Here is a 25,909-nt window from a genome sequence, read left to right on the forward strand (position 1 = left end):
CTTCTGCTGTGCCTGCTGATTTTCTTGCAGGTGAGGAAGGCTTGTTTTTGTGCTCAGGGAAGAGAGCTCAGGAAGATGGTGGGCTGACATGGAATCCTTTGTAGCTTCCCAGGGTGTTCTACTTACTGTTCCCTGAGCAAGCACCAACTCTACTTTTGTGAGTCCAGAGTCTTTAGTGTACTACTTTACTTCCTTTCTTTCCTCAAGATCTTACACTACCATTTCCTGATTACTGCATGCCAGGCTGCTGTTGGCCTTCATTTGCATAAGCAGCTCTTCCTTATTCGTGAGTACCAGATCCTGTGCAGCTCCTCCCCTACAAGCCTGTTCAGTGCCAGCATCAAAAATTGCTTCCAGTGCATGCGAGAAATTCCCTGAATATTTCACACCCTGCTACACTGCCCTTCTAGTAGATGATGTATGATTTAAGTCCTCCATGAGAACAAGGGACTTTGAATATTGGAAAAAGCAGCCAAGGATGATGTTCCATTTATTTGTGGTAACTGAAGAGTTTTTCTTAACTGGTTGTCTTGAACCCGAAGGAGCTGCTGCAAAGATATACATATGTTATTTTGATTTTACCTTGAAACTGAGTACTTAATTTTCTATTCATTTTGGGTTACTACTTCAGCATGGTCACAAATATGAGCTGAATGATTTATTTATTTTCTCTCTAAGATTTCTAGTTTCTAATTGCTCTGAGGTAATTAATATGCAACTACATGAAATATTGCTTCAGATTGCACTGTAAGGTTGCCTGACATTCAGGCCATGCAAATAACACTTTCACAGGTATATATGCCAGAGACAACTCCTCATCCTTTTTTATTTTTTTCAGTGACCGATCAGAGGTGGTCTTGTCCATTCATCAGTACTGTATTTTGTTTCTTAGTGATTGGTGACAGTGTGCTGCTTCATCTGTTTTAGTTGGAAGATGGGGAAGAAAAGCAGAGTAAAAACTCAGAAGTCAGGTACAGGAGCCGCAGCAACGGTGTCTCCAAAGGAAATGTTGAATCTAATTAGTGAGTTATTGCAAAGTAAGTTTCATTTTTGTGCCTCTCTGGGAAAAGGGATGGTGTGCAGACCACTCAAAAACATTACGTTATTGAAACTGTTCACTTCCTGTAACTGGCCAAGCTTGCTATTTCAGCCTGCTTAAGATAGTATAGTATGTATCTTAGAGTATCTAGCTCTGTTACTATATGCCATTATTGGCATAATTATTTATTTGTGTATGTATTGGACCTGCCATATTTCTGGCAGTGTTTGGCTTTACATCTCAACACAAGCATAAATATTGGGTGAGATTAGATTAAAAAGACACTGCTCTAGATAACTGGACATTGAAGCTTTGTCAAAAATATTTTTCTTGTAAACCGTAAGAATTGCACTGTTTCTGTTTATCATTTGAACAGTACTTTGAACGGATATCAGAGAAACTAACTGTGGAAAGCAGCAATACAACTGAGTTCAACTGTACTGATATTTTTATTGCTTAAATAATTTTTTTTTGCTGTTTGGAAACTTTTTGTAGTGCTTAGTCATTGTTTGTAGACCAAAGATTGTTTCAGTAGTTGAGGAACTTGGAGCTCATCTGTTATTTCTAGTAAATATGAAAAGCAGAGCATAATTTCATATGACGATGCTAAAATGCTGTTCGCTCTGTCTACTGTCATTAGTAACTGTGCTGAATTACACTGCTTGTTGAAACAAAAGTCCATTTCTCATATCCTGGACACATCTAAATGTTGCCTTAAAAAATATGTAATTTTTCTTTAGCATTGCTCATGAAAAGGAGACAAGGAGTTGGCAGAGCAGTTTGATGCTTATGCTACAATTGGCCTCTGCTTTGCTACCAAATATAAAACATAGATCTAATTTTCTAAGCAAAGACAAGTATCATCTGTTCTTTTTGTCAGGCTTCCATATTTTATTCAATGCAAAGATTTTTCAGATCAGTTGAGCAAGGTAATCTTCAGCTGTCCACTTGGATTTATGCAGCTTAGATCAAGAAATCCACACGCTGGCATTTAGAATTTTGTCAGAGACACTGTGGATATGATCTAAAGCTAAAGCTTGGCTAAGTGTTCCTTTGCTTGTCCTTCCAGTACGCATGCATCTATGAAAACAGTATTGACTAGGCAGGTCAAATGCATGTACCAGCAAATTTCTCAGTTACTGAAGGTAAGCTCTGTGCTATTATCATCTGCTTTTGTTACTGCAAGAATGCTGGCAAGCAGGCTATTGTAAACAGAGTACTTTGATTGGATTATTGAAAACAGTCTTTTTTTGTTTGTTTTATCTGAGAAACTGTCTACTTAATGGTCTGGTTGTTTACCTTTTCTTCTTCCTAGCTTTTTAAACATTTGATATTTCTTACATCTGAAAGAATATTTTAAAAAAGAAAAGAAAAGAACCTGAGGTAAGGTATACTGTGAAAATTTCAAAAGTCTCTGTTAATCACATGTCGAAGAACGGGATGTTTGTAACAATGGAGATTGTCATGTTTACCATGTAAGCATATTTGAAGGACAAGTAGTATTAAGATTCAGTTAAAGTTGCTGTGAAACCATGATCTTTTTCTCTTATGTTGAAATATATATATATATACACTTTATTAACAAAAAAAAATTATTTGGCATTTGTATTTTCAGAATGCAGCAGTCCTACACCGGGTCCTGGTAAGGAATGGGAAGAATATGTTCAGATTCGTTTGCTTGTTGAGAAAATTCGCAAAAAGCAAAAAGGTAAATGTGAAAGACTTTTTGATAAGGGCATCTCAGGGTATTGACTTGCCTAAGGAATTGTCTGTTGGCATCTAAAAGGAATATTCTTTTTCTTGTTATTATATAAATATGCAATTCTGTTATTTTGTGACAGAAAATCTTAGTTCTGTGACATGCAGTTGCTTTTTACAGTTGCAAGTGTTTCTGCAGTGTTCTGGTGGGCATGAATATTTGCGTTAACCATTTCAGTACTTAGAATTCTGAGTGAATATCACAGATAAATGCTCCTGTGATAATTCTGTCTGATAAGTAGAAAAAGGGGCTTGAGACTGTGATGAGATGACAGTCTGAAGTCTAGAAGTAAAAGTCCTTTGAGAATAATAGGTCTTTTTGATTTCTGTTTGCATATTATGCCCCTCTGCCTCTATAAATCTGAACATTTTGTATTTAATTTTCTTACCATTTTATTTTAACATGAACACTTTACTGGACGTAGGAACAGTTTCAGCAATTCAACATAATGATGCTAATTATGACAAAATAAAAATATCTAAATGCACAAAATAACGGCTTCATCTAATAAATCTATCTGCTATAAATCAAGCACACAACTAAAATAAAGAAATGCTTATGGTACCACAGTTAATATGGAGTTTTATTGCCAATTATGCTAACTTTAAGGTACGCTTATTCTTTAGGCTAGAACAGTTTTCCTGCGCTATGTTCTGCAAACCTCACTGTGATACTTTATTTTCATATTAGCTTTGGTTTTATTCAGAGGTATGCTCTAAAAAATGTTTTTCAAGTAATTTTATTAAAATTAGCCTCTTTTATAACTAGTGTATTTTAATGGCTGAGAAATAACTTTTTAACCTTGAAATTAATAGATTTGGGCTGGACATACCTGAAAAAGTCCTGAAACAATTCTTTCTTCTCTGATATTTACACAGTGACGGAAAAAAAGCCAGACTGCATTTAAAATGGAGCTTGAGTGGTTCATGTACTTGCTTGATGAAACAAGTACTTAGAGGCTTGAAATGTCCTTTTCGCACCAGTTTTTAATATATTTTGACTAATGTGTAAAAATCTTTCGTGAAAGGACTTTAAAGCCTCTGAACATTGGTTATTGGCAGAGAGCATACGGAAGAATAAACGTTACTGTTACGTGGAGTGGCTGCATCCTGTAGCTGTAGAGAGATGAACTTGGTTTATTGTTTTGCTGTCCCGTGACTTCTATAAATTTATGGTACATGTCTAGGTTTTTATGATGTGATGTGATACATGTGTTATGGTAAAACATAATTCATGTTAACAAGAACAGAGTTGGCATTGGGGTTGGCCTGTTCACTGTATCTTTCTTCTGTACCAGAAAGATCAAACCATCCACGGGGAACGTGGCTGCTGGCACAGGTGGTAGAATTAGTATAACAGCATTATGTTAATGGAGTGTGGCTTTTTTTTCCTTGAAAGATGCAAAGCCTGCTAACCACAGCACTGTTGACATACACATGTCTTTTAATATAACATTTTTACAAACATAGTGAGTATCAATAGTATGATGTCTCAAAACTATTTTTTAATGCAACATAGTAATTTATACTACAGAGATTTCTAGCTTAATAAAGGCTTTAAACAATTAGCAAAGGAAGTATAAATTGCTGTTGGGAACTCTGAGACATACAAATGAATATATATTGCCTAAAGCATCGTACTTCTTGAATAAAACACTGGGTTGCAGAATGTGAACTAATATGATCTTGATTATAGAAAACTCTTAATTTGAAAGCTGAGTAGTATTACTGTCTAAAATTTTTCCTTGAATCATTAGCAAAATCTTAAATAAAATTAGTTTTTCAATATAGATTTTCATAAGTATAGCTATATTTTGTGCAGTATAGAAATAAATTGTTCCCCATTAGTGCTTGTAATTTAAAGGGGCTGCTCTTCTCTTTAATTTGGAGAAATGTGGGAAATACTGGACTACGTCATATGTGAGGAACAAAGGTAGAATTTCAGAGATGCTTACAGAGTGGTTCCAAATACAAGCTGGATGTTAAAAGCTTCCAGTAGCCTTTTGCAGCAGTAAATGTTGGAAACCAAAAGAGCAAAGTCCTGGACAGTATAAACACCTATCAAGTTCTGCAGAAGCTATGCAACTAGCTTTACTAGATTTGTGAGGCCTTAGCTCTGAATATATTCCACAGAAAATAGCATACTGAAGGGACTTTGAAATAAAGCAGAAACACTAGCTTCTAAAAAAAAAAAAATTCAAAGCACTGTGCACCACATTCTCATTGTGTTCAAAAAATATTTTATCAATATTTATTTTTTATACTGTATCATCAAAGAATATAGTTTTAGATGATACTTACACTTTTATGTTAACTGCAGATTTGTTTGGTTCTGGGTCTTGAAATGCATGATTTGGAGATGGGGCAATATTTCAAATACACTAATGCTACTTTCCTAAAATCCTTTTAATCTAAAGATGCATTTATCCCCTGTGCTTAACCAACATATCTTTGGATGTAAGCAATTTACTGATGACGTTTTGTCACCCATAAAATGGCCTGAGCATTTCAGGGGCATTTGGACACTTTTGACATAATCTAGCCCTAGAGACCGCAAGAGGCAAAGAGGTGCAGAAGGAGCTGGCTGAGCATAGCCAGGAACTATAATGCATAGGTTTAAATCAGATGATGGTAAAGGGGAAAAAGGCTGAGGAAATGAATGAGGCTTGTGATTTCACCAGTGGACCACATGCCTGTTGGAGAAGCAAAGTGTAAAAATTTGGACAAGCTCTGTGATGTCAGGAAGATAATCAGTCCTTAGCTGTTTCAGTAGATCCGTACACTACAGGGAAAGGTAAATGCCTTGTATGTGAGAGAAGGAACTTGAGATCTGCTTATCGTCATTTCCAGTACTGAATTAATGAAATTGCAGCTTGCCTTTCAAATTCCTCCTCGTGACTGCATTAACATGTTGTGTTGGTTGCATTTATCATCAATATTAAGCTGGGAAATATTTTCACTCAGCTTTTTTAAAAGGGAAAGAGGAGGGGAGCTTCATATTTCATCACAGCTCAGTTTAGGTGGTTGTGTTTTTAGGATGACTGGTAAGCCAATTTGGCAGAATATTTAAGTTCATGAAAATTGAGTTTGACATTTGTATACTATTGAGTAACACTTAACAGAGACCAGTTCTGATTCAGCTACTTCAAAGTAGAACTGCTGTGGGATACAGATAGCTTTTTACACGTGCTTTTATATTGAACTTCTTTGTCTATCTAGGTCCTCTTATTTCTGCATGTTTTTTAATAAATTGTGTATATAGGTTTGTCTGTTGTCTTTGATGGAAAAAGAGATGACTATTTCCCTGATTTGATAAAATGGGCAACTGAAAATGGAGCATCCACAGAGGGTTTTGAAATAGCTAACTTTGAAGAAGAGGGGTTTGGTTTGAAAGCAACAAGAGAGATAAAGGTGAGCATGTGAACATTTGACTTAGATTAGAAAATCGTGTTTGGAATGTAGCTGCAGAGCTCTGAAATGTACACCACCTTCCCTTCCCCCTTTTGACTGCTTGTGAAACTGCTTTTCTGAAGTGCTCTCAACAATGCATACTCGAGAAATAAAATTATTGATAAAGACTATTGGATAGTACTGTGAATTTTTAATCAGGTTTTCTTGCCCCCTCTTTTGCCTGTACTCTTTACCTCATCGCCGGAGTGCTCTATCCCATTGATGTATCCCTCTTGTCCATGTTTTCTAACTACTTAGTCTATTCTCCTCTTTCATGTCCCTTCTTTTAAAGTATTGGTCTTTCTGCCTCAGAAAGAGGTATTTGCAATACTTACTTTCCAGTGAAAATCTAAGAAACCCTTAAGAAACCCCCAAATATTACCTGATAATTGTAAAGAATACTGTTTTGATCATCAGGTAATGAATATATACACACACAGTTAGCTAACTGTTAAAAGGTAAGTATTTAAGATTGCCTCTTTCCATTCCCATTTTACAGATGGGAAACAGCTTTGAAGAACAATCAGGTATTGTTGGAAAGAATATATTGATATATACTATATTAATTTTAGGGCTTCAATAGCACACAGTTATTAAGTCTAGTATTACTGATTGATAAAAATCCTGAACAGTTCTTCTAAATTATGAATGGGCAATGTGAAAAAACCTCTACTGAGAGAAAATATTTGATCATGTAATTAATAACAGTATAATGTATCTGGTAGCTTTGAGACTGTGTGTGCAATTTACATGTTAGCAGTTCCAAAGTCAAGCACTATTATTTTGTAATCTGAGTGTCTTTGTTTTAAGCTCTGTGTAATGCAGATTGGAACATTTCAAACACTTGGCATATTATATAAATGCTAACTGACCCTCTATGCATTTTTTCTTTTCTGTAGGCTGAAGAGTTGTTTCTATGGGTTCCTAGAAAACTGTTAATGACAGTTGAGTCAGCTAAAAATTCAGTATTAGGTAAGAGCTTAAGGAAGTTCTTAAGCAAGAAGTTGATATGCATGGGATTATTCAATAGGAGACTTTCTTTTTTTAGCTGATCTTTGTTACAGGGCTTGCTTATCATGCCAACCATCAGGTTTGGAATGCCTAGAAGCTTGAAGTGTCAGTGGAAAGAATTTAATTTTCCTCTTTGTTTCTGACTGAGTGCACTGTCTTCCAGAAGTGTGTGTCTTATTTGGAACACGTATCATGTAGCTTGTGTAACACTTAGAGATGAAATGTTCTGAGGTACTGAGAGTATTGTTCTAGTTTCTTCATGTCTTCTGTCATGCAATAGTACATGAGGTGTTTACTATGTGAAATAACTTGCAGCATAATACAATGTGGGCAGCTAAATATTTTAGAAACCTGAAAAGCTTTTTTGTTGTTGTTGTTGTTGAAAATTCTTAATGTTACCACATCATGTTCATTTGAAGTAAATCTAGTTGATGTTTTCCGTGGACAATTAATTCAGTGCCTCACCTTTCTGGGTTAATTCAGGATCCCTGTATTCTCAAGATCGAATTCTTCAAGCCATGGGCAATATAACATTGGCATTCCATCTTCTTTGTGAGCGAGCCAACCCCAACTCTTTCTGGCTGCCCTACATCCAGACGCTCCCAAGTGAATATGACACTCCTCTCTATTTTGAAGAAGATGAAGTGCAGTATCTTCAGTCAACTCAGGCCATACATGATGTTTTTAGCCAATATAAAAATACAGCTCGACAGTATGCCTATTTCTACAAAGTTATTCAGGTAAGCATCTTAAATGTCGCATATAGTATATGTAGTTCTCCCTATTATTAAGGGAAGTGTGAAAACAATGATGCAAAATAATAGAGCAAGTGTATTGCTCTTAGGTGTTTAAATCGTTAAAGCAGTTTCCTGCTGTTTTTTGAAGTGCTGTTAAAATTTTGCAGTTCAGTAGGCTTATGAATATGTAAGAATGTAATTGATTGAGAGGAGTGATTACTGCCTTTTGTTTGGCACTGGGTGAGGCTTCATCTGGAATACCTTACAATTTTGGGCCCACCAGTACAAGAGACATGTTGACAAACTGGAATGAGAGCAGAGGAGGGCTATTAAGATGTCATTTGCTTCAGCCCTTTATCTGTACAAGGACAGACTGAGGGAGCTGGATGTGTTTATTCTGGGGAAAAGAAGGTAAGGGATTATCCAGTTATTGCTTTCAATTCGCTACTGGTAGCGAGACATCAGAAGTTTGCCAGTGGGAAGTTAAGCTAGGTGACCTGCAGAAATCTACAACCTATGCCTCTATGACTCTTTGAAAAAATGTGTAGTTTGCAGTAAACAAAGTAAAACTATAATTGTTAATTGACATAGAATAAAACCACCGCATATGTTGTATTTCCAATGACCCTGGATTAACTGTTGTTCTCTATTTAACATAATTATTTTGATTGCTTTCAAGTACAAAGATAAGCCCATCTGGTGAGAATTTGAATATGGGGAGGCTTGAGATGGGCGAACTTTTCATCATGTTCTGAAGTAATGATTAAAATGGAGTTTGTAAGATAGAACTGTTACTCTGACTGATGTCTAGACATAATTGATGTTGTAAGTGAATGGTAATGTGTTGTTGTTAAGGTAGTGCTCAATGTCCAAACATCCAGAGCTTTTTATGGCACCATCTGTGTGAAAAGCATATGACTCTGTACTAAATTTCCACAATTGTGTGATGTAGATACCATTTTTTTTGGCCACAGGAGAGGTCAGAAGCCATAAAGTAATGTTCTCCTTTAATGCGTTCAGAGTTCCAGAGCTTTTCTATTAACTGGTTTAAGTCAACAAAAGTTAAATTGCTTTGCTTAGCTGTTTGGTGTTTGAAAAGCCTCATATGTTTCAAACACAGCATCAATTGACCAAGTATAAGGAGTGGAGGAATGCATTTTGAAAACCAAAGTCTTTAAAAATAATGGGTGAAACCCAAATAAGATGCACTTCATTTTGAGACAAGGAGTAGGATATGAACAAAGGCTTTAATATCAAGAAGGAACAGAATTCTTCCTTCCAGGTGTCACAATTCATAAATAGTTTAGCCAACTGTCTTTTCTTGTCATGTGCTCTTCTAGGCTGCCAGTTCACACTTGACCTTCCAGGTTTTCACTTTGTTTCTCAAAGTGTACTGCCTGAGCAAACACAGCTCCTAAATTTTAGTTCTTTAGAATATCTTTTTTACCCCTAAATAGTTCTACTGGTTTTAGTTACTAGCAGAATGTTGTGTAACTTCATCCACTTCTTCCCTTCCAACTGCTATTCATGTTCTTGCAGTACATGCAGATACTAAACTTGTAGATAGCTAAACTATCACTGGGACTAGTTCCGTCATTTTCATTGACTAATCCCACACTAATAGTATTATGTGGTCACAACATTAATTAAAAAACCCCATGAAATACAGTTTTACAGAGAAAAGAATTCTGGATTGAAACTGTGGATTTTTGACTGCCATGTGTCCAGTATTTCAGAACCACTTCTCAGTTGTTGATGAATATATGTAGATTGATATCAAAGTGATGCAAGCTGAAGAATGTATATAAAATGCAGTGGTGTAACATCAGTTGTAGCATGAGATACCTCTTACGTGAAAAGCAGCTTAAATGGTTGACAAAACACTTTTTGCTTATGAAAGTTTCATGTGGTACACAATTGTTTAAGGATGGCAAATAACATGCTATTTCTCTTATTGTCTCTTAAAGCTAATCAAAGATCATTTGTATAGTATTTGAGCTAATGTCTTCAAAGTTATGTCTCATGAAAAAATAATTTATATTCCACATCAAAGTCCATGCTATTTACTGTTACAAGTAAGAAAAGCTACAGTTTAAGCAAAGAAAACAATGTACATGAGATGACTTTAGGAGCAGAGACAGTCTTTGGAATCCCAGTGATGGTGATGTTCCTTTAACATGGTAATAAACCTTTAATACTCTGCACTGTTATATTTTCTGGTTTACATTTGCAATTCTACAGAAGCTGATATGGCAGCTCGTGGAGGAAGACTTCTCAAACTGATATTGTAGAAACTGATTCAGTTCAGTTTGATCTGCAGCAATGGGAAACCTTTGTGGAAATAATGTTTAAATAAATGACTGTCTTCTCTTTGAGCTTTATATTAGTATACTCAAGAAAGTGTTTAGTACTGCCGTTTGTATGAGCTGTTGAAATGTAGGTTCTGGCCACATGTGGGCAGAAATCTAGACCAGATTTTTCATTCTCCTGACAAATGCTTTTATGGCTTGTTTCATGTTCTTGTATAATATAGCTGTTGTTTCGTGTTGAACGTGAGCGTGAAGGTAGATCAGGTAGGAATCATTTGCTTTATTTACTTGTTTCTTAGAGAATGAGTGGTAATAAATGTTAGGTAAATTTTAGGTGTATTCTAATGTTTAGTGCCATGTTCCAGCACGGCCATGTAACCACAATTTCAGCTAAATGTTTTGTTACTAGTATTCAGTAAATGGCACGTTAAGGAGATACATAATTTCAACTGGCTCCAGGAGTGCCAAGTGAATGTACTGGGTACCTACTACTAACACTTTCAATGAAAACTTGGGGAAAAGTTTCTGCTGTCAAAAATAAGAGCAAGCTGAAATGAATTTTAGCATAATCTTGCATGCACTCATATCATTTTATGAACAAAATTGACCCACAAAATACTAGGGCTAAGGGTAATTTATGAACGTATGGGAAAGGTAAGAGGTGGGGAGAGAGGAATTCATCATGTAAATGAAAAAACGCAAAGTAAAACCACTTTCCTATTGAAGGCAGCATACTCTGCAAGCTTTATGAAAGTGAATGTTAGATTTTTGTAGACCATCATTTCATTCAGTACTACTACTGCTTTATCATAAGCACTGTAATGAAATCTGTCCTGTGTGACCGGGGTTTTGATATGGCTTCAGGTATGCAGACTAATACTTTTTTTAATTTATAAATGCACTGTTTGTAATACAAAAATCTTATAACTAAATTTACTTTCTTGATAGCAATTCTACTGCAAAAGTAAAACTTGTAGCATCTTGAAATGAAAGGTGTGTTGTTGATAGTTGAAGACACTGAAAAAGGCAAGATGTTTTAATTCCTTTGCAGTGTTTTTAGTCTGCAAAATCTTTCTATGGCTGGGGAAATAAAAGGGTTAACAAATCATTTCTTTAAATGCTTCATTTTCTTTCCAAATAGGATTGCTAGACTTACTGAAATGATAGGTTTGCAGTTTAAAACATTGTTTGACAAGTGCTGGTCTGTTTTATTTCCCTAGCTTCTCCATAAGGGTGGCTTTCTCTGAACACTGCAGTTCTAACTCTTTCTCCAAGTGCTTAGGCTGGACACACAGGAAGAATGGGCAGTTTTATGAATTTCACAGCTGTTGCAAGCTCAACTGTAGTCTGGTTTGATAAGCAGAAACAGGTGGGATGTTGAGTAGACAAAAATAAACCCTTGAGCATCATGTTAGCCAGGCTCTATAAACCACACTGACACCTTTCTAAACATATGTAATTTGATAACTAAAAAATAGTTAAAAGTTCTTAACAGATGTACTTTAAAGATGTATTTGGCCTTTGCATTGCTATCAAAATGCAGCAAATGGTCAAAAGAGTACTTTCATCGCAGCAGACTTGTAGTTCGCAAGATGTTTTTGTAGTTTGCTCCAAAGAGAACTTTTCTTTGCTGCGGGGTTTTCTCTTGCCCTGGAAGGTATGCATGTGACTTCCATTAACATTTATGGGCATTGCATGCCTACTGAAGGGTGAACAGAGCCCTGATATTTATGGCTTACTGTTAACTTTTTTTTTTGTACACTGAAATGTGGTATAATAGGCACAAGAGGGAGCCATATAGTTTGCAGACATTCACAGTGAGATTATATTCCTAAAGAAAATACAATCAAGTTTGAAGCTTTTTGAAAAGAATATGCAGTGGTCTTTGTGTTTGCCTTTCAGTTGCATCTGTGTGCCTGTTTGTAGTTTACTACAGAGAAGTTTTGGTAAATCAAAACAAGATGTCAATCAAGACAGGGAGTGCTCTTAAAGAAGGTGGCAGTGCCCAAACTATTTACATTTTGGACACTGTGGGTCTGAAGCAGTGTTGTTTCTTTTCCACAGGTTAAAGACTGCCTTACCAAAAGACAATTTTATGATAATTTTAGTTAACTTTTTAAGTCTTTGAAGTTTTAAGTCTGAAATCAGCAGAGCCAATCAGCTGGCCATAGCTTTTGCCATGGTAGCCAGCTGTGGTAGTGACGCTGTATGTGAGAGTAGTATCTCTTTGTAGCTGCTTCTCAAGCACTGGAAAAAGGATTGGTTTTGCAAGACTGTCCAGGATGTCAGTTTGGCATTGATTTAAACACTGTTTTCAGCCTGTAGACTCTGGACCACTGGAGGACTGCAGATTTTTCTGAAGGGCACCAGCAAGCTAGCTGTCTGTAAAAACACAATATGGGTGACATTGTAGCAGGTATCTGCTATAGGCTGCCTGATCAGGAGGAAGAAAGGAGTTCATGAGACCTTCTACAGACAGCTTGAAACAGCCTCAGGTTTGCAGGCCCTGGTCCTCATGGGGGACTTCAGCCACCCTGGTATTTGTTAAAGAGGCAATACAGCAGGGTATAAGCAGTCCAGAAGGTTTGCACAAAACACTGATGACAACTTCTTGTCCCAAGCAGTAGCAGAGCCAGTTAGGAGAGATGCTACTCATATTCATGGACCTTGCACAGAAAAGGAAGGTTTTGTTGGGGATGCAAAGGTGGAAGATGACCTCTGCTGCAGTGACCATGAGATGGTGGAGTTCAGGATCCTGAGAGGATGGAGCAAAGCAAAAAGCGAGGTCATGATGCTGGACTTCAGGAGAGCAGTACTGGCCTCTTCATGGATCTGCTTGGAAGATAAGGCTCCGGAGGGAAGAGGGACCAGAGAAAGGAAACATGGTCAATACTGAAGGATCGCTTCCTCCGAGTTCAAGAGCAGTCCATCCCAATGAGCAGGGAGTCAGGCAAAAATACCAGGAGGCCTGTGTGGATGAGCAAGGAGCTCCTGACAAAACTCAAACACGAAAAGGAAGCATGGACAGGTGGAAGGGTAGAAACAGGGACAGGTGAACTGGGAGGAATACAGAGATGTTATGCTGTCCAGTCATCCAGGGATGAGGTCAGGAAAGCTAAAGCCCAGCAGGAGCTGAACTTGGCAGGGGATGTCAGAGGCAACCAAAAGGGCTTCTGTAAGTACGTAGGTGACAAAAGGAAGAGTAGGGGAAAATGTGAGCCTGCTGCTGAATGGAGCAGGGGGACCTGGTGACACAGAACATGGAAAGAACTGAGGTACCAAATACATTCTTTGCCTCAGTCTTCACTAGCCAGACCGGCCTTCAGGAATCCCAGGTCCCAGACCCCAGGAAGAAAGGCTGGAGCAAGAAAGATGTACTGTACCCTTGGTGGAAGAGTATCAGATCAGGGGATACTTAAGCAAATTGGATGTACACAAGTCCATGGGCCCGGATGGGATGCACCTCAAGTGCTGAGGGAGCTGGCTGATGTTATTGTGAGGTGATTCACATGTCATCCAGAGGGACCCGGACAAGCTTGCGGAGTGGGCCCATGGGAACTTCATGAGGTTCAACAAGGCCAAGTGCAAGGTCCTGCACCTGGGTCAAGGCAATCCCCAGTATCAGGACAGGCTGGGCAGTGAAGGGATTGAGAGCAGTCCTGTGGAGAAGGACTTGGGTGTGCTCGTGGATGAAAAGCTGCACATGAGCCAGCAATGTGCGCTCGCAGCCCAGAAGACCAACTGTATCCTGGGCTGCATCAAAAGAAGTGTGGCCAGCAGGTTGAGGGAGGTGGTTCTCCCCCTCTACTCCACTCGTGGGACCCCACCTGCAGTACTGCATTCTAAGCCCTCAGCACAGAAAGACATGGACCTGTTGGAGCAGGTCCAGAGGAGAGCCACAAAAATGGTCAGAGGGATGGAACACCTCTGCTGTGAGGAAAGGCTGAGAACTGGTGGTGGTCAGCCTGGAGAGGAGAAGGGTCTGGGGACACCTTATTGCGGCCTTTCTGTAATTAAGGCTTATAAGAAAGATGGGGGCAAACTTTTTAGCAGGGCCTGTAGTGACAGGACAAGGGGTAATGGTTGTAAACTAAAAGAAGGTAGATTTAGACTAGATGTAGGGAAGAATTTTTTTACTTTTTTAAGATGAGGGTGGTGAAACACTGGAACAGGTTGCCCAGAGAGGTGGAGGTGGTAGGTGCCCCATCCCTGGAAACGTTCACTTTCAGGTTGGACAGGGCTCTAAGCAACCTGATCTAGTTGAAGATGTCCCTGCTCATTGCAGGGGGGTTGGACTAGTAGATGACCGTTAAAGGTCCCTTCCAACCCAAACTATTCTATGTTTGTATGACTCTCAGTGATCTTTGAGCAATCATGACAACATGCCCGACGATGGAGGAAAGCAAATATCGCTGTTATTCTCAGGAAGGTCAGGAAGGAGGAACCAGGGAACTATAAGTCTGTCAGCTTCACTTTGATCCCTGGGAAGGTGCCATCCAGTGGGACCTTGACAGGCTGGAGAAATGGGCTGAAGTTGAAGAAGTTCAACAAGAAGTGCAAAGTCCTGCACCTGGGGTGGCATAATCCCATTAATGTGTTGGGGGCCAGGCTGAACATGAGCCAGCAGTGTGCCTTTGCAGCAAAAAGGACCGGTGGCATCTTGGGCTGCATTAGGAGTGTTACCAGAAGGTTGAGGGAGGAGATCCTTCCCCTCTACTCAGCGGTGGTGAGACCACACCTAGAGGACTGTGTCCGGTGCTGGGCTCCCCAGTGCAAGAGAGATCAGGAAGAAAGAATTTTAGAATTAAACCAAATGGAGAAAGCAAAGTTGCCTATTGAAGTACAATTTTAGCAAGTAATTCTAGTTTTCTTTTACTTAGTTTTATGTTTCTTTGCTAAGTTAATGAGCAAATACTTGCAAATGCTTTCTTTGCCTTCTGTCAAGCTGCTGTTACTTAAGAAGTCAGGAGCTGCCCCGTGAATCACTTTTGTTTTGGTGTTGGTTTTTTTTGTTTGTTTTTCCTTTTTAATAAAACCTATTTGGTAGAGATCATTAATAATTTTAAATAGTATCTGTAGTCTGGTTTGTATCCAGTGTTCCACAGGAACACTCTCATACCAGTTTTCTGACTAGTGTATATTGACATCTGGACAATGTTTGTGAAAGTGTAATTGTAGTCCCATTGTGAACACAATCCTTGCAGTAATCTATCCAAAGATCTTTTAATCTGTTTGTGTGCACTATTGGACAGAGAACTTAACTTTCTGGAGGTGAAATCCCTTTTGATCAGATACTAAATTTGATTTATTATTCATATAAAATCTGACTAATTGATTTAGCGTGAATGAAATTCTAAAATCCAGTTATTAGCTGTTGGGCACTGGAGTATCATTTTAGTTAGGTTTTAACACATTGAGTTCTAGATCTCAATATTATAGCATCTTTAAAATCTGGTATCACATTTGACTCTTCAATATTGGGTATATTAGGTGAGATTTCACATCTCTAGCTTAATTTTGACACCAATTTTTGAAGTTGTGATGATACTTTCAATATGACTTACGCTGCTGTTATGTTATTTTTTTGGTACTGTTTCTAATCTATCCTATTCCAATAAGCATATGATTTTCCAGGTCAGTGTGAAGTAGAATGTCTGGTATCTCTCTGTACTTGGCTTTAAGATACTACCATTTAACTTTCATGTGCTAAATAATGTTTGTGTTGAGTGCAGACAAGTATACTGTCTTATAAAACACTCCTAAATGATTCAAACATTTGAGTTCAACCAATATGTCATCAAAGGGAAATGTATTTGGAAGAATAATACTGTTTTGATCATGTACCAGGTAGACCCTTTGGGTTCTCAGTTTTTCTCCCTATTTGATTTATACTCCTTGGCATGCCAATCAAATAGCTTTTCTTAGAAGTGATGTCAGTGACACTGTGAAAAATGGGTGGAAGAAAGATGGCACAGTTGTAAACCCTATGAAATTTTTCCCTCTTGCTTACTTGTCTGCTACACATGTCGCCTTAAGGAGAGATTTAAAATTCCATTGAGTGGGCAGTTACAAAGGTAAAATTGTGTTGCTGTTTAATTTGCTTTGTCTTAATTTCAGTGCCTGAGTTGTTCTGCTTGATCAATAATAAATCAACAGGCAGTTAATAATGCAATATATTTACGCCTTTCTGTGGTTTTTCCTCTCTGTGAAGGCCAAAATATTGTATTAATCTGTTTTGCTGGCAGCAAACTGAAGATTGACTGTGTGCTTGTACTGTACCACTTAGGGTATCTACTGTAAGGTGGTTTAGACTTTGCAAACGTGCGCCAAATTCCTGATTATTGTGTCACTTCTGGTATATCCCACCCTCAGCTATGATGACAATAACAGGAGATCCTGGGGCTTCGTTGGGCCATTCCTGTGGCTGCCCCTCTCCATCACAGAAGCAGCTATACAGGCTTTGCTGGGTTGCATCTGTCCATCTCAGACAAATGAAGAGCTCGAGTCCTTGCGTGGGTAGGAGGTCTGCTGCCTTCTTCCCCCATTCCTTCCTTGCCTTCCACAGGAACACGGCGACAGCTCTGGGCTTTGAGCCAGCCGGACACAGGAGGAGGTGTTTGGCTGTTCAGGCAGCGTTTGCTCCTCAAACAGCTGTTCCCTATCTCCTCCAAGGAAAAGGTGGCAGGCCATATGGAGGCATCCTATGGTCCAGATTCAGCCGATAAGCGCCAGTTGGACCGTGCTGGCCTAGATCGAAATGCAGGCACATCCTACTTGGTGTCTGCTATTTCTTGCAGTCAAAACGTTTTAAAGTTGGAGAACAGACAGGATAAAACATATCTTTCATTTTTGATATAGATGTTATCTTTCTTTGGACATTTATTGTTAGGCTCTCCTAATCAGTAGGTTTTAATTTATTCTATAGTCTGAACGGTTTGGATTCTGTTATACTAGCCTAAATGGCCTCTTTCCTCTAGAGAAGCAGAGATGTACTTCAAAACGTATATGCTAGTGATAAACAAAATTTGTTTCTGCACAGTTTAAACCACGTTTGGGAGGAATAATACGTTCTCTTGATAGTAGTATGGGCTTTTAAGTCATTTTGGGGGAAGATGGGGTTCTCAGCCACTCTCCTGGTTGAGCATGCAGATACGCATCTGGTTTTACAGCCAATAGGATGGAGAGGAGGTTTTGTTTGTTTTTCTGTTAGTTGCTCTTATTTCTATTTTTTAACTGAGTTGTACTTTCTGGGGCAGTTGAGTTTGTCCCCAGAGATCTTGTCTGTGTCTTTTGTGGAAGTGAGTGCCTCGGCAGACATCAGGAGATCATCATGCACTTACAAGTATACTTTCTCATATAAAGTTTGTACTTACTGTGCAGATTTAATATTTTTCCTGATATAACAGCAGTTACAAATGTTTCATAAATTTAAAATATGGTAACAAGCTGACGTTTCTTAGAATGGAATACTCAGAGGATGTATTCTTTAAGCACTGCAAAATTATACAGGGGACTTATCTTTGTTAAAATTAGTAATTTAACTAAATTACAAAGTGGATTATCCTCTTCAGTCAGACTCGATGCTAATACTCCACACAGTAGGAGATTGATATGTTGCTAAGTAAACCAAAGTTTATTTTCTTGTACTATGATTTGAATGTGAGTTGAAGAGGAAGTGATAAGTTTAGTTTTGGGGGTGTGTGTACAATAGTTCCAGTACATCTGGTTGTAGGATTTACCATGCCCCAAGTACCATGCCAGTTGTGCAGCGCAGCACCTTGTCTATAAAGTGATTGTGAGCCAAGCTTCCGCCTAAGTGAGTCCTGGTATGATTTGTCTGTAAACTTGAGTAGTCGATTCACAGGTAACAAAACTTTGACCATACTGCATAATATTGATGCTTGTTAGGAAACTGTTTGGATATGGTGTGGTTGTGAATAGGAAATATTGTCCCTGTCCTTTTAAAGCAGTTCACTTCAGGCTTTCCATGACAGCATTCTGTTTGTGGCTTGTGATTCACTGAATTAATGGTGGAGTTGTGTGATGAAATTGTGCATGCACATAGCGCACAGGTTGCTCCGAGCAAAATGAACAAGGTAAGCCTTGTACCTTGGGAGGAGCCTGAAGAGTGAATGAAACATCATGGCATGCAGGCATAGACCCTTGTGAGGAAACAATTAACAGTAGCTATCTCACTGTACGTGTGAGTGAAGTACTGCAGACTGAACCTATCAATCTAATGCTCAACATGAACACTAAACGCATACTTTGTGAGGAGATTTACCACAGGAGATAATGGTCCTAGTGTGTCTTTCTGGTACGGGAGGGACTGGGGAGGTTGTCTCATTGCAAAACACATCCAGTCTGAGGCCAGCTTGCTCTCCCGCTTCATCCCTTCAGCCCTTAGTGGGGCTGCATTCAGCTTTCAGTGATTTTGTAGAAGGACAGGAAAAGGTATAGACAGCTTGTTACTTGGATATGACACTTAAATTAGTGACCTTCTTTTCTGGGAAAGATTAGTATTTTAGAATCCTCTATGTTAAGAAGTATTCTGCAAATAAGAGTGATCAAGAAGTGGATGTTAAAAAGTCCATCACTGTCTTGCCTCTATTTAATAAAAGAGAAGGCACAGGATGGCAGGCAGGGTACTCGTTTGTAGTCAGTCCAAAGATACTTCTGTGTACAACGTCAGCCAAATGGTAATGTACACTTTGCATGTGGAGTAGGTTGTCAGTCCTTCAGACCCTTGAGTTAGTTGATGTCATGGTTTGAGTTGCCTGTTATGCCACTGCTGTCTCATTAGCTAGGAACAATTTTTGCAGGTAGAAGGTACAGAAAAAGGAACTGTGCAGTTAAATTCCATTGCACCAGAAGGAGTCATTCCACTCTGCTTCCGCTGCATGAATCCCCTAATAGTCTGGAACAGTGCTTTCTTGTGTATATTGACAGAAAGTAAATAAAAATTGCTGACATAAAGAATAAGCAAGAATATTATTTAGATTTAATAAGTTTCAATCCTGTGGTACCTTTTTAATTTTAAGATTAGTTCTACAAGGTTTTGCAAAGTAGGATGATCTTTCATCCATTAGAGAAGTCATATAAACAGCACAGGTTTGTGGATATAATTGCTAGTGCTCCATGGATTGGGCTGTTTGGAAATTCCAGAGCATGCCACTGTAGTTCTAAACTCTTATTACAAAGTAAAATAGTCTTTGGCTTTGTCTCCTGTCTTGTAGAGTGAACTGGCTTTCCCTTGTTAGGTTAGGCAGCGTATGTCCAATGGAAAAAGTGAATTCTTGTTTCCCTGTAGATCACTAGGATCCTCCATTGTGAATTCTTTATTTTACTTAGCTTTAGGGCAGTTAAAGCCTCAGCAGCTCCACAGAGAGGAGTTTCTCTTCAAGGCTGCCGCTTCAAAGGATTTCCAGAGCTGAGAAAGGGACAGTAACCAGCAAATGCTGACAGATCTTCCTGCTTCTGGCCCTGAAAGTGTGTGTGTGTGGTGTGTGTTTGTGTTTTTGTACACCTACACATTGGCCTGAAACCATCAAGTAGCATCCAACAAGGCTCATAACGAAATCTTCCCATGTTAATGAGTACATTGGAAAGAGGGGAGAATCTGCAAAGAAGAGAAGGAAAAAATCGTTTGGTCAAAAGGAATGAACCCTTGGGCTTTATGTTCAAAGGAATGAAACTTAACAAGGTGGAAGCTTAAACTGGTTTTGGCTTTAACTGTTTCAAGCACCCTTAGTGTTTTGGGGGCTGAGAGGAGTGTGGAGTGATAGGCCATCCCCTCCCAGTATAATCTCAACACTTCATCTGATGCTTTCCTGGGATAGAAGTGGAGCTGTCTCTACTTCAACAGTATACAAGAGGTTTTTGAGAATATTGAAATCTGATTTAGTAATATTGATGCAGTGATTGCCCACAGTTTTGCCTTGGACTTGTGAGTACTTGAAATATTCTTCACAGAAATCCATCCATCTCTGTCTCTACAAACTCAGGAAACCAACAAAAACAAGGGTTTGGTGGTTGGTTGTTTTTTTCAGTTATGTATTAGAACAAAGTAGTAGGTGACTCCAAGGGTGAGCTTATCTCAGCTGAGAGGTGGTGTCTTTTCAAAAAAACCCACTAACTGATCACATCCAGTGATTCAGTTTTTTCTTACTTGGAGTATGCAAGGGCTAATGGCACAAAGGAACATACTGGCCGATATGACTTCACATGGAAATGGATCAGTTCTTTTCAAGACATCTAGCAGCATAGGTATGAACACAAATTTAACACTACGTGAACTTGTACTCTGATTTTACTCAGACATTCTGTTGCATGTTACAGTAATGGCACGTGTACTTTGCATCACTTGGTAAACAAGCAAATATTAAGCTAATGTTAATGGAAATTCCTTGTCAAGATTAGGAGCTCTGGCAAATGAGCTTTGGCATACTGGGGTTGGATGAGGTAAGGGGTTACTGCCTCTAATAGCGTGGCCACTGTGTTATGGGAGGTTAATGCCCACGTAGGCTTGGTAGCAGAAGTGAAGGTTATGATGGTGTCTTGGCTAGAAAGGCATCCACCCTTTCTACAGTGAAGCCTTAATGCTATCCAAATACAAACGAGCCTTCTCAAAAGTGGAGGAGTACTCCAGCATCTAATTTGTAAGACTTGAGCATCATTATCCCGTGATGTCCATCCAGAAACATGGTGGAGAAATTATTCGTGCAAAGGCCCCTATGGGGCCTGAGGTGTTGTGCTTTCTTGTGAGACGAGAACCCCTTGATATTACTGCTTCCCAGAAAGCGAAAAATGTCTTTCTTTTTTTATCTTTTTGTTTTTTTACTTCTCCCCTCCCCCTTTTTTCTCTAGTTGCCATACTGAGTAACTGGCTTCTAGTCTGATAGTGTTTTAGGTGACTAGAATAACAGTCTGTCTCTTTCCGCAGTGGCTGCAGACAATCTGGCAGCAATCACTGTTACTTTTTAATATTTCTGGTTATTTTGAGATATCCTCCAAATGTCTCAAAGAAGGCTTGGAACGCTGAAGGGGAACAAGCTTTTTTTTTAAAAAAAAAAAAAATTATTATTCAGGAATAGCAGCATTAGGAGGAAACTGAAATTCAGCATGCCACTGTTTGTTTTTGCAGTGGCCATCACCCTGATTGCCAGCTCTGACAATATTTTCACAGAAAGGGTAACGAAATAGATGGTATTTGTTCTTTATAATAACTCTTTCAGTAGAATGTCAGGACCTGCATCTAAATGAATATATTCACATTTTCATGTTCCCATTTTTTAAAGTTTCCCCTCCCAACTTCCTGAAACTATTTCATACGGACTTGGTAACTTAAAATTGGGGTTCATGTAGCGGATAATGTCACATTTCAAAGCTAATCTGTAGAGACCTAGCTGCGTGAACCTATAAAAGCTAGATATGATTTTTTTTATGTATTAAGTGTTTGTTTAGTTTAAATATGTCTGTGTCTTTTTTGATCAGCCTGAGCAATTTGCATGCTATGCAGCAGTCATCTTCGATACTTTATTAAATATCTGTCAATTATAAATATCAAGGTTTTACATTAATGTCAAGATAGTACATCAAAAATTCATGGAATATGTGACTTTTTTCAAGGGTATTTAATACTTAATGCATTTGTGTCATTTTTCTTTCTAGATATATTGACAGGTTTTATTAAGTGTTTGTTAGGGAGATTTCATTTTTACCAAGGGACTATAAAGAGAAGCTGCATACTAAATCAATTTTTTAATCAGAATATTGTTCTTTTTTGTGTGTTTTCAGATTCTTGTAATCTATAGGGTTTTTAAGTTACATAATAAAATAGTCAAAGTCAGAAATCTAACATGATCAAATATGCTGACGTATCTTAACTTTAAAATAGCTACTAGAATATTGTACTGCAGAATGTTATAAATATGGTAATTGTGTGCACTGGGGTTTTATTCTGCCTGGTGTCTTTTAAGACCATATATTTTGTCCTTATTGTAATTTACTAGTGGTTTTGTGTGAATTATGTCTGGACGGTCTCCATATAGCGGCAGTCTCTAAGTTTCACAGATTTACAAATGAGGAGCGTTACGGAGCGTTTGGTGGCATCCCGAATCTTGGCCCATGGGTTGCGTGTTTAACCTGCTCATTACGGGGGACTACTTACGTCAAATAAGCAATTAACCTGGCTGCAATCTGCTGAGTTATAACAGATCTTTTCTCAGGGAGGAGGACAATGGCAACGCGTATATATCGTGCTTCCTATAGGTATTTGCCCCCTGTTGGGGTTGAGCGCGTTGGTGGGCGCTGCCCATGTACTGCTCGGCAGTGAAAACCACTTCTGCGCCCTTCAGCTGACGGTAGCCTCAGTCGTGCCCCTTTACTCGCAGTGCATTATGAACACAGCGATTGTCGTTTGCAAAATAATTTGGAAAGCGGCTGGTTGCGAGGAGGGAGAGAGCAGAAGAGCGCAGAGGGCAGCAGACGGGGGTTATCTGTTGGCATACCTGGGGTCTTGCTCCTGCGATAAACTTGTCGGACCCCCCGTTTGAACTAAGGCAAACGTGCCCGTGCGCTAAAGGCGACTTATCCAAAACTAGGCGCTCAGAGTGTGGGAATAACATCCGAGGGCCGCTGCGGAGCCCCTTCGCTTTCACGCCTTGGCCCCCCCGAGCCGGGGCGCAGGGCGGGGGGGCCGGCGCGGCTGGGCCCGCACCGCGGCGGCGGCGCCGGCAGGGGGCAGTGCGGGGCCGTGCGGGGCCGAGGCGGGGGGCGCTTTCGGCCGGGTGCGGCACGCGGCCCGCCAGGCAGCGGGCGGGGGCGCTGGGGGTGCGGGACCCGGGCGGCTCCGCTCCTGGGAAGCGCCTGCCTTGCGGCTCCGGGTGTCCCGACCCTCCGCAGCCGACGGCCGCGCAGCAGATGAGGACACCGTGGTGTTCAAAGTGAAGCTGGTGGGCTCGTACGTGTCGCTGCTGGCGCTGGCTTCCGCTGCTCGGCTTATCGAGCCGCTGTAAAGATAGGCTTAACGCGAGCAATAAAAGTTGAAATTAAAGCGGCATAAAGGAATGATATTAAGGTGGTATTTGGATTTAAGATTGTTATTTCCAGCCGAAGGCAGCGCTGCGGCGTTGGCCGGGGGAGCGGAGCCGGGAGCGCCGTGCTGCAGCGGGGGTCGCTCGGGCTGCCGGAGCCGGGGCCGGTCCGTACCGAGACGGAGGGGAAGGAGCCCCGTGACACGGGCTGCAGCCGAGCTCCGGGGGGGGGTTACCCGGTGACCGTATCATCGGTGTGAAGGGAAATCATATGGAGTGCTTGAAAAAGAAAAAAGAAAAAGTGAGGGAAGGGAGAGGAGGCGCTGGGATTGCGAACTTCTGTCGCGTTCCAGAGAAAGCTCATCCAAAGGGTTAACCGGAGGGGCTGAGGGAGAGCGGGCACCTGGGACCTCACACCCCATTGGCAGTCTTTTGTAATATATAATTTGCCTAAAATTGCGCACTGAGCACAAGCTTTTGTTTTCTAATTGATTTACGGTTTGAGCCACTTTTACCTCATCCCCTACTGTCCTGCACACGGTGCCAGCAAGTACATTACGGTGAGAAATGATAAATTACCATGCACTTGTGATGCTAATGCATCAAGAGTAAAAAACTGCATACTACATGGAGCTTCATGCATTAAGAGTGCCGCAAAGATAGAGCTATGCAAAAAATCATTTGTATCTTCTGAAATAACCGTTTGATCATTTACTTCAATTCGTCTCTGAGACATAATTGAACCTGAAGATTAAAATTTATGCTATTATGGCTTTCCATTTGTGAATTGGAACCCAGTTCTAAAGAACGTGTGTGAGTGTGGGCTTAAAGCTGCCTGTATTTTTGGAGCTTTTAATAAGTTGATTGATCAGAAAAGTAACAGGTATTACAGCTTCTTAATGCCTTGTTAAAACCTAAATATTTTGCTTGTTAATTACAACTACAGTATGCATTCTCGAAGGCATTGCAGTGCTTTTAGATAGGAGCATGTGTAGATGGGTTGATGTAGATACTAAGCAGCATTTCTCACCAAAACTATTTAAACATGTTAATCTGTTTTTATTTCAGAGGCATAGTGCAGCTTTTATGGAGTAACAACTTTACAGGTATCGAGGAAGAATGAAATCTTGTATAATTTTTCTTGCACTTGTGAAATACCTTACTGGTATCCCAGAGAAAAGGAAAATGTGGAAGTTGGTGAAACCTAATGTATGCTTATTGTCTGGTATCTGTCCCCCACCCTGCATCAAGGGCTGGATTTTTTTTTACCTTCACATATGCAGTCCACCTTAAATTTTTTATTTTTGTACGATGTCTGTGGGTTCCAGTCTTGAAATATGAAGAAACAGATTTATGGCGGCTGCTGGGCACAACAAATTAAGTTGACAGTGATGTATGAGAGCATAATAGCATGATGATCCCTCTGTAGCACGGCTGGACGCCTCCTGCTTCATTTGGCTCTTGTTAGGATCTGTTAGGCAGCTAAATAATGAAATTCTGCTGACTGATTTCTGATTTCTCTTTTCTTTCTCTTTTCACCTTTTCTGAAACTTGCATTTCCCAGACCCATCCTAATGCCAGCAAACTGCCCTTAAAGGATTCTTTCACTTATGATGACTACAGGTTGGTCTGTCTTTTAATACTATTTTTATATATATATATACACACATATACATGTACATAAACATAAAATAAGCCGTGGTCCCCTAGAAATGCTTCATTGGTGGGGAAGCCCTGTTGTTACTGGAATGTTAAATGTAGGATTTGATACTAATACACTTTCTTAATGAAGAAGAAGGTAAAATAAATATGCAGATTTTAATTGTTACAAAGGAATAGTCATTATGAGCCATAATTTAGCCAACTGGCACGCATAGTCTGAGATTAGTAAGGTAATCCATTGTTTCTTAAGAAAATAATTCAGCTAAAAGTGCAGGAGGTTGGGGTTTGGGTTTGGGGATTTTTTGTAATTTCTTCTTTTATAAACGGCTTTACCAGCAAATAGTAGTAAGAACTAATATTTATAGTGGCTGTTGGTCAAGGAGAGCTTGAGAACTTCAGTTGTACATGTGAGGTATGAGTCACTTGAAGGTGCTATAGGGGGTGATAAAAATATGAATAATTAAGATAATGAGAGCTTTAATTCTGTTAAGTGATTAAAATAACCTGAATAAAAGGCATTCATGGTCTTACAGGGATTTTTTTTTAGCCTAGTTGTACTTTTGGGCAAGTCTATGAAAGTGGGATTTCCAGAGCATGCCTCCTTCACTTATAGGGTCACCGAGGAACACACCAACTTAGGTGTGAAGTGGTCTAAAATTTTGCAGTTAAATTACTATTAAAAATAAACATACTGCTATTACGTTTCAGTCAGTGTTTGTATGTCAAAATTATCCACAATTTTAACTTGCTTTTTAGAATTAAGTAGCTTTCAATTTGATGGTATCTTTCTTAGCAATCTGTAGCCCTTCTGAAAAAATTCTTTTGAAAGCTTAATACTGTATATTAAATACTTGTTAGTAGTGGATTCTGTGGGAGTTAAAATTATTTTGACCTTCTTCTGGTAGTATT

The 25,909-nt window shown here is 39.4% G+C and overlaps 1 protein-coding gene across 4 annotated transcripts in view; it reads left to right on the forward strand.

The window, feature by feature from the left end:
- Nucleotides 1-25,909, forward strand: part of SETD3 (SET domain containing 3, actin histidine methyltransferase) — a 63,659-nt gene that overhangs the window by 23,717 nt on the left and 14,033 nt on the right. For 2 of the 4 annotated variants that reach the window (XM_040600070.1, XM_040600068.1), the window contains 6 exons: nt 928-1,037; nt 2,655-2,747; nt 6,060-6,208; nt 7,147-7,219; nt 7,742-7,998; nt 24,903-24,961. In XM_040600070.1, coding sequence (XP_040456004.1) covers nt 935-1,037; nt 2,655-2,747; nt 6,060-6,208; nt 7,147-7,219; nt 7,742-7,998; nt 24,903-24,961 — 734 coding nt within the window. In that variant the 5' untranslated portion in view covers nt 928-934. Of the gene's footprint in view, nt 1-892; nt 1,038-2,108; nt 2,185-2,654; nt 2,748-6,059; nt 6,209-7,146; nt 7,220-7,741; nt 7,999-24,902; nt 24,962-25,909 lie in introns of those variants that run through there. The other 2 variants (XM_040600071.1, XM_040600069.1) reach the window with 2 other exon arrangements.

The sequence above is a fragment of the Falco naumanni genome, chromosome 7 (assembly GCF_017639655.2).
Source record: "Falco naumanni isolate bFalNau1 chromosome 7, bFalNau1.pat, whole genome shotgun sequence".
Lineage (NCBI taxonomy): Eukaryota > Metazoa > Chordata > Aves > Falconiformes > Falconidae > Falco > Falco naumanni.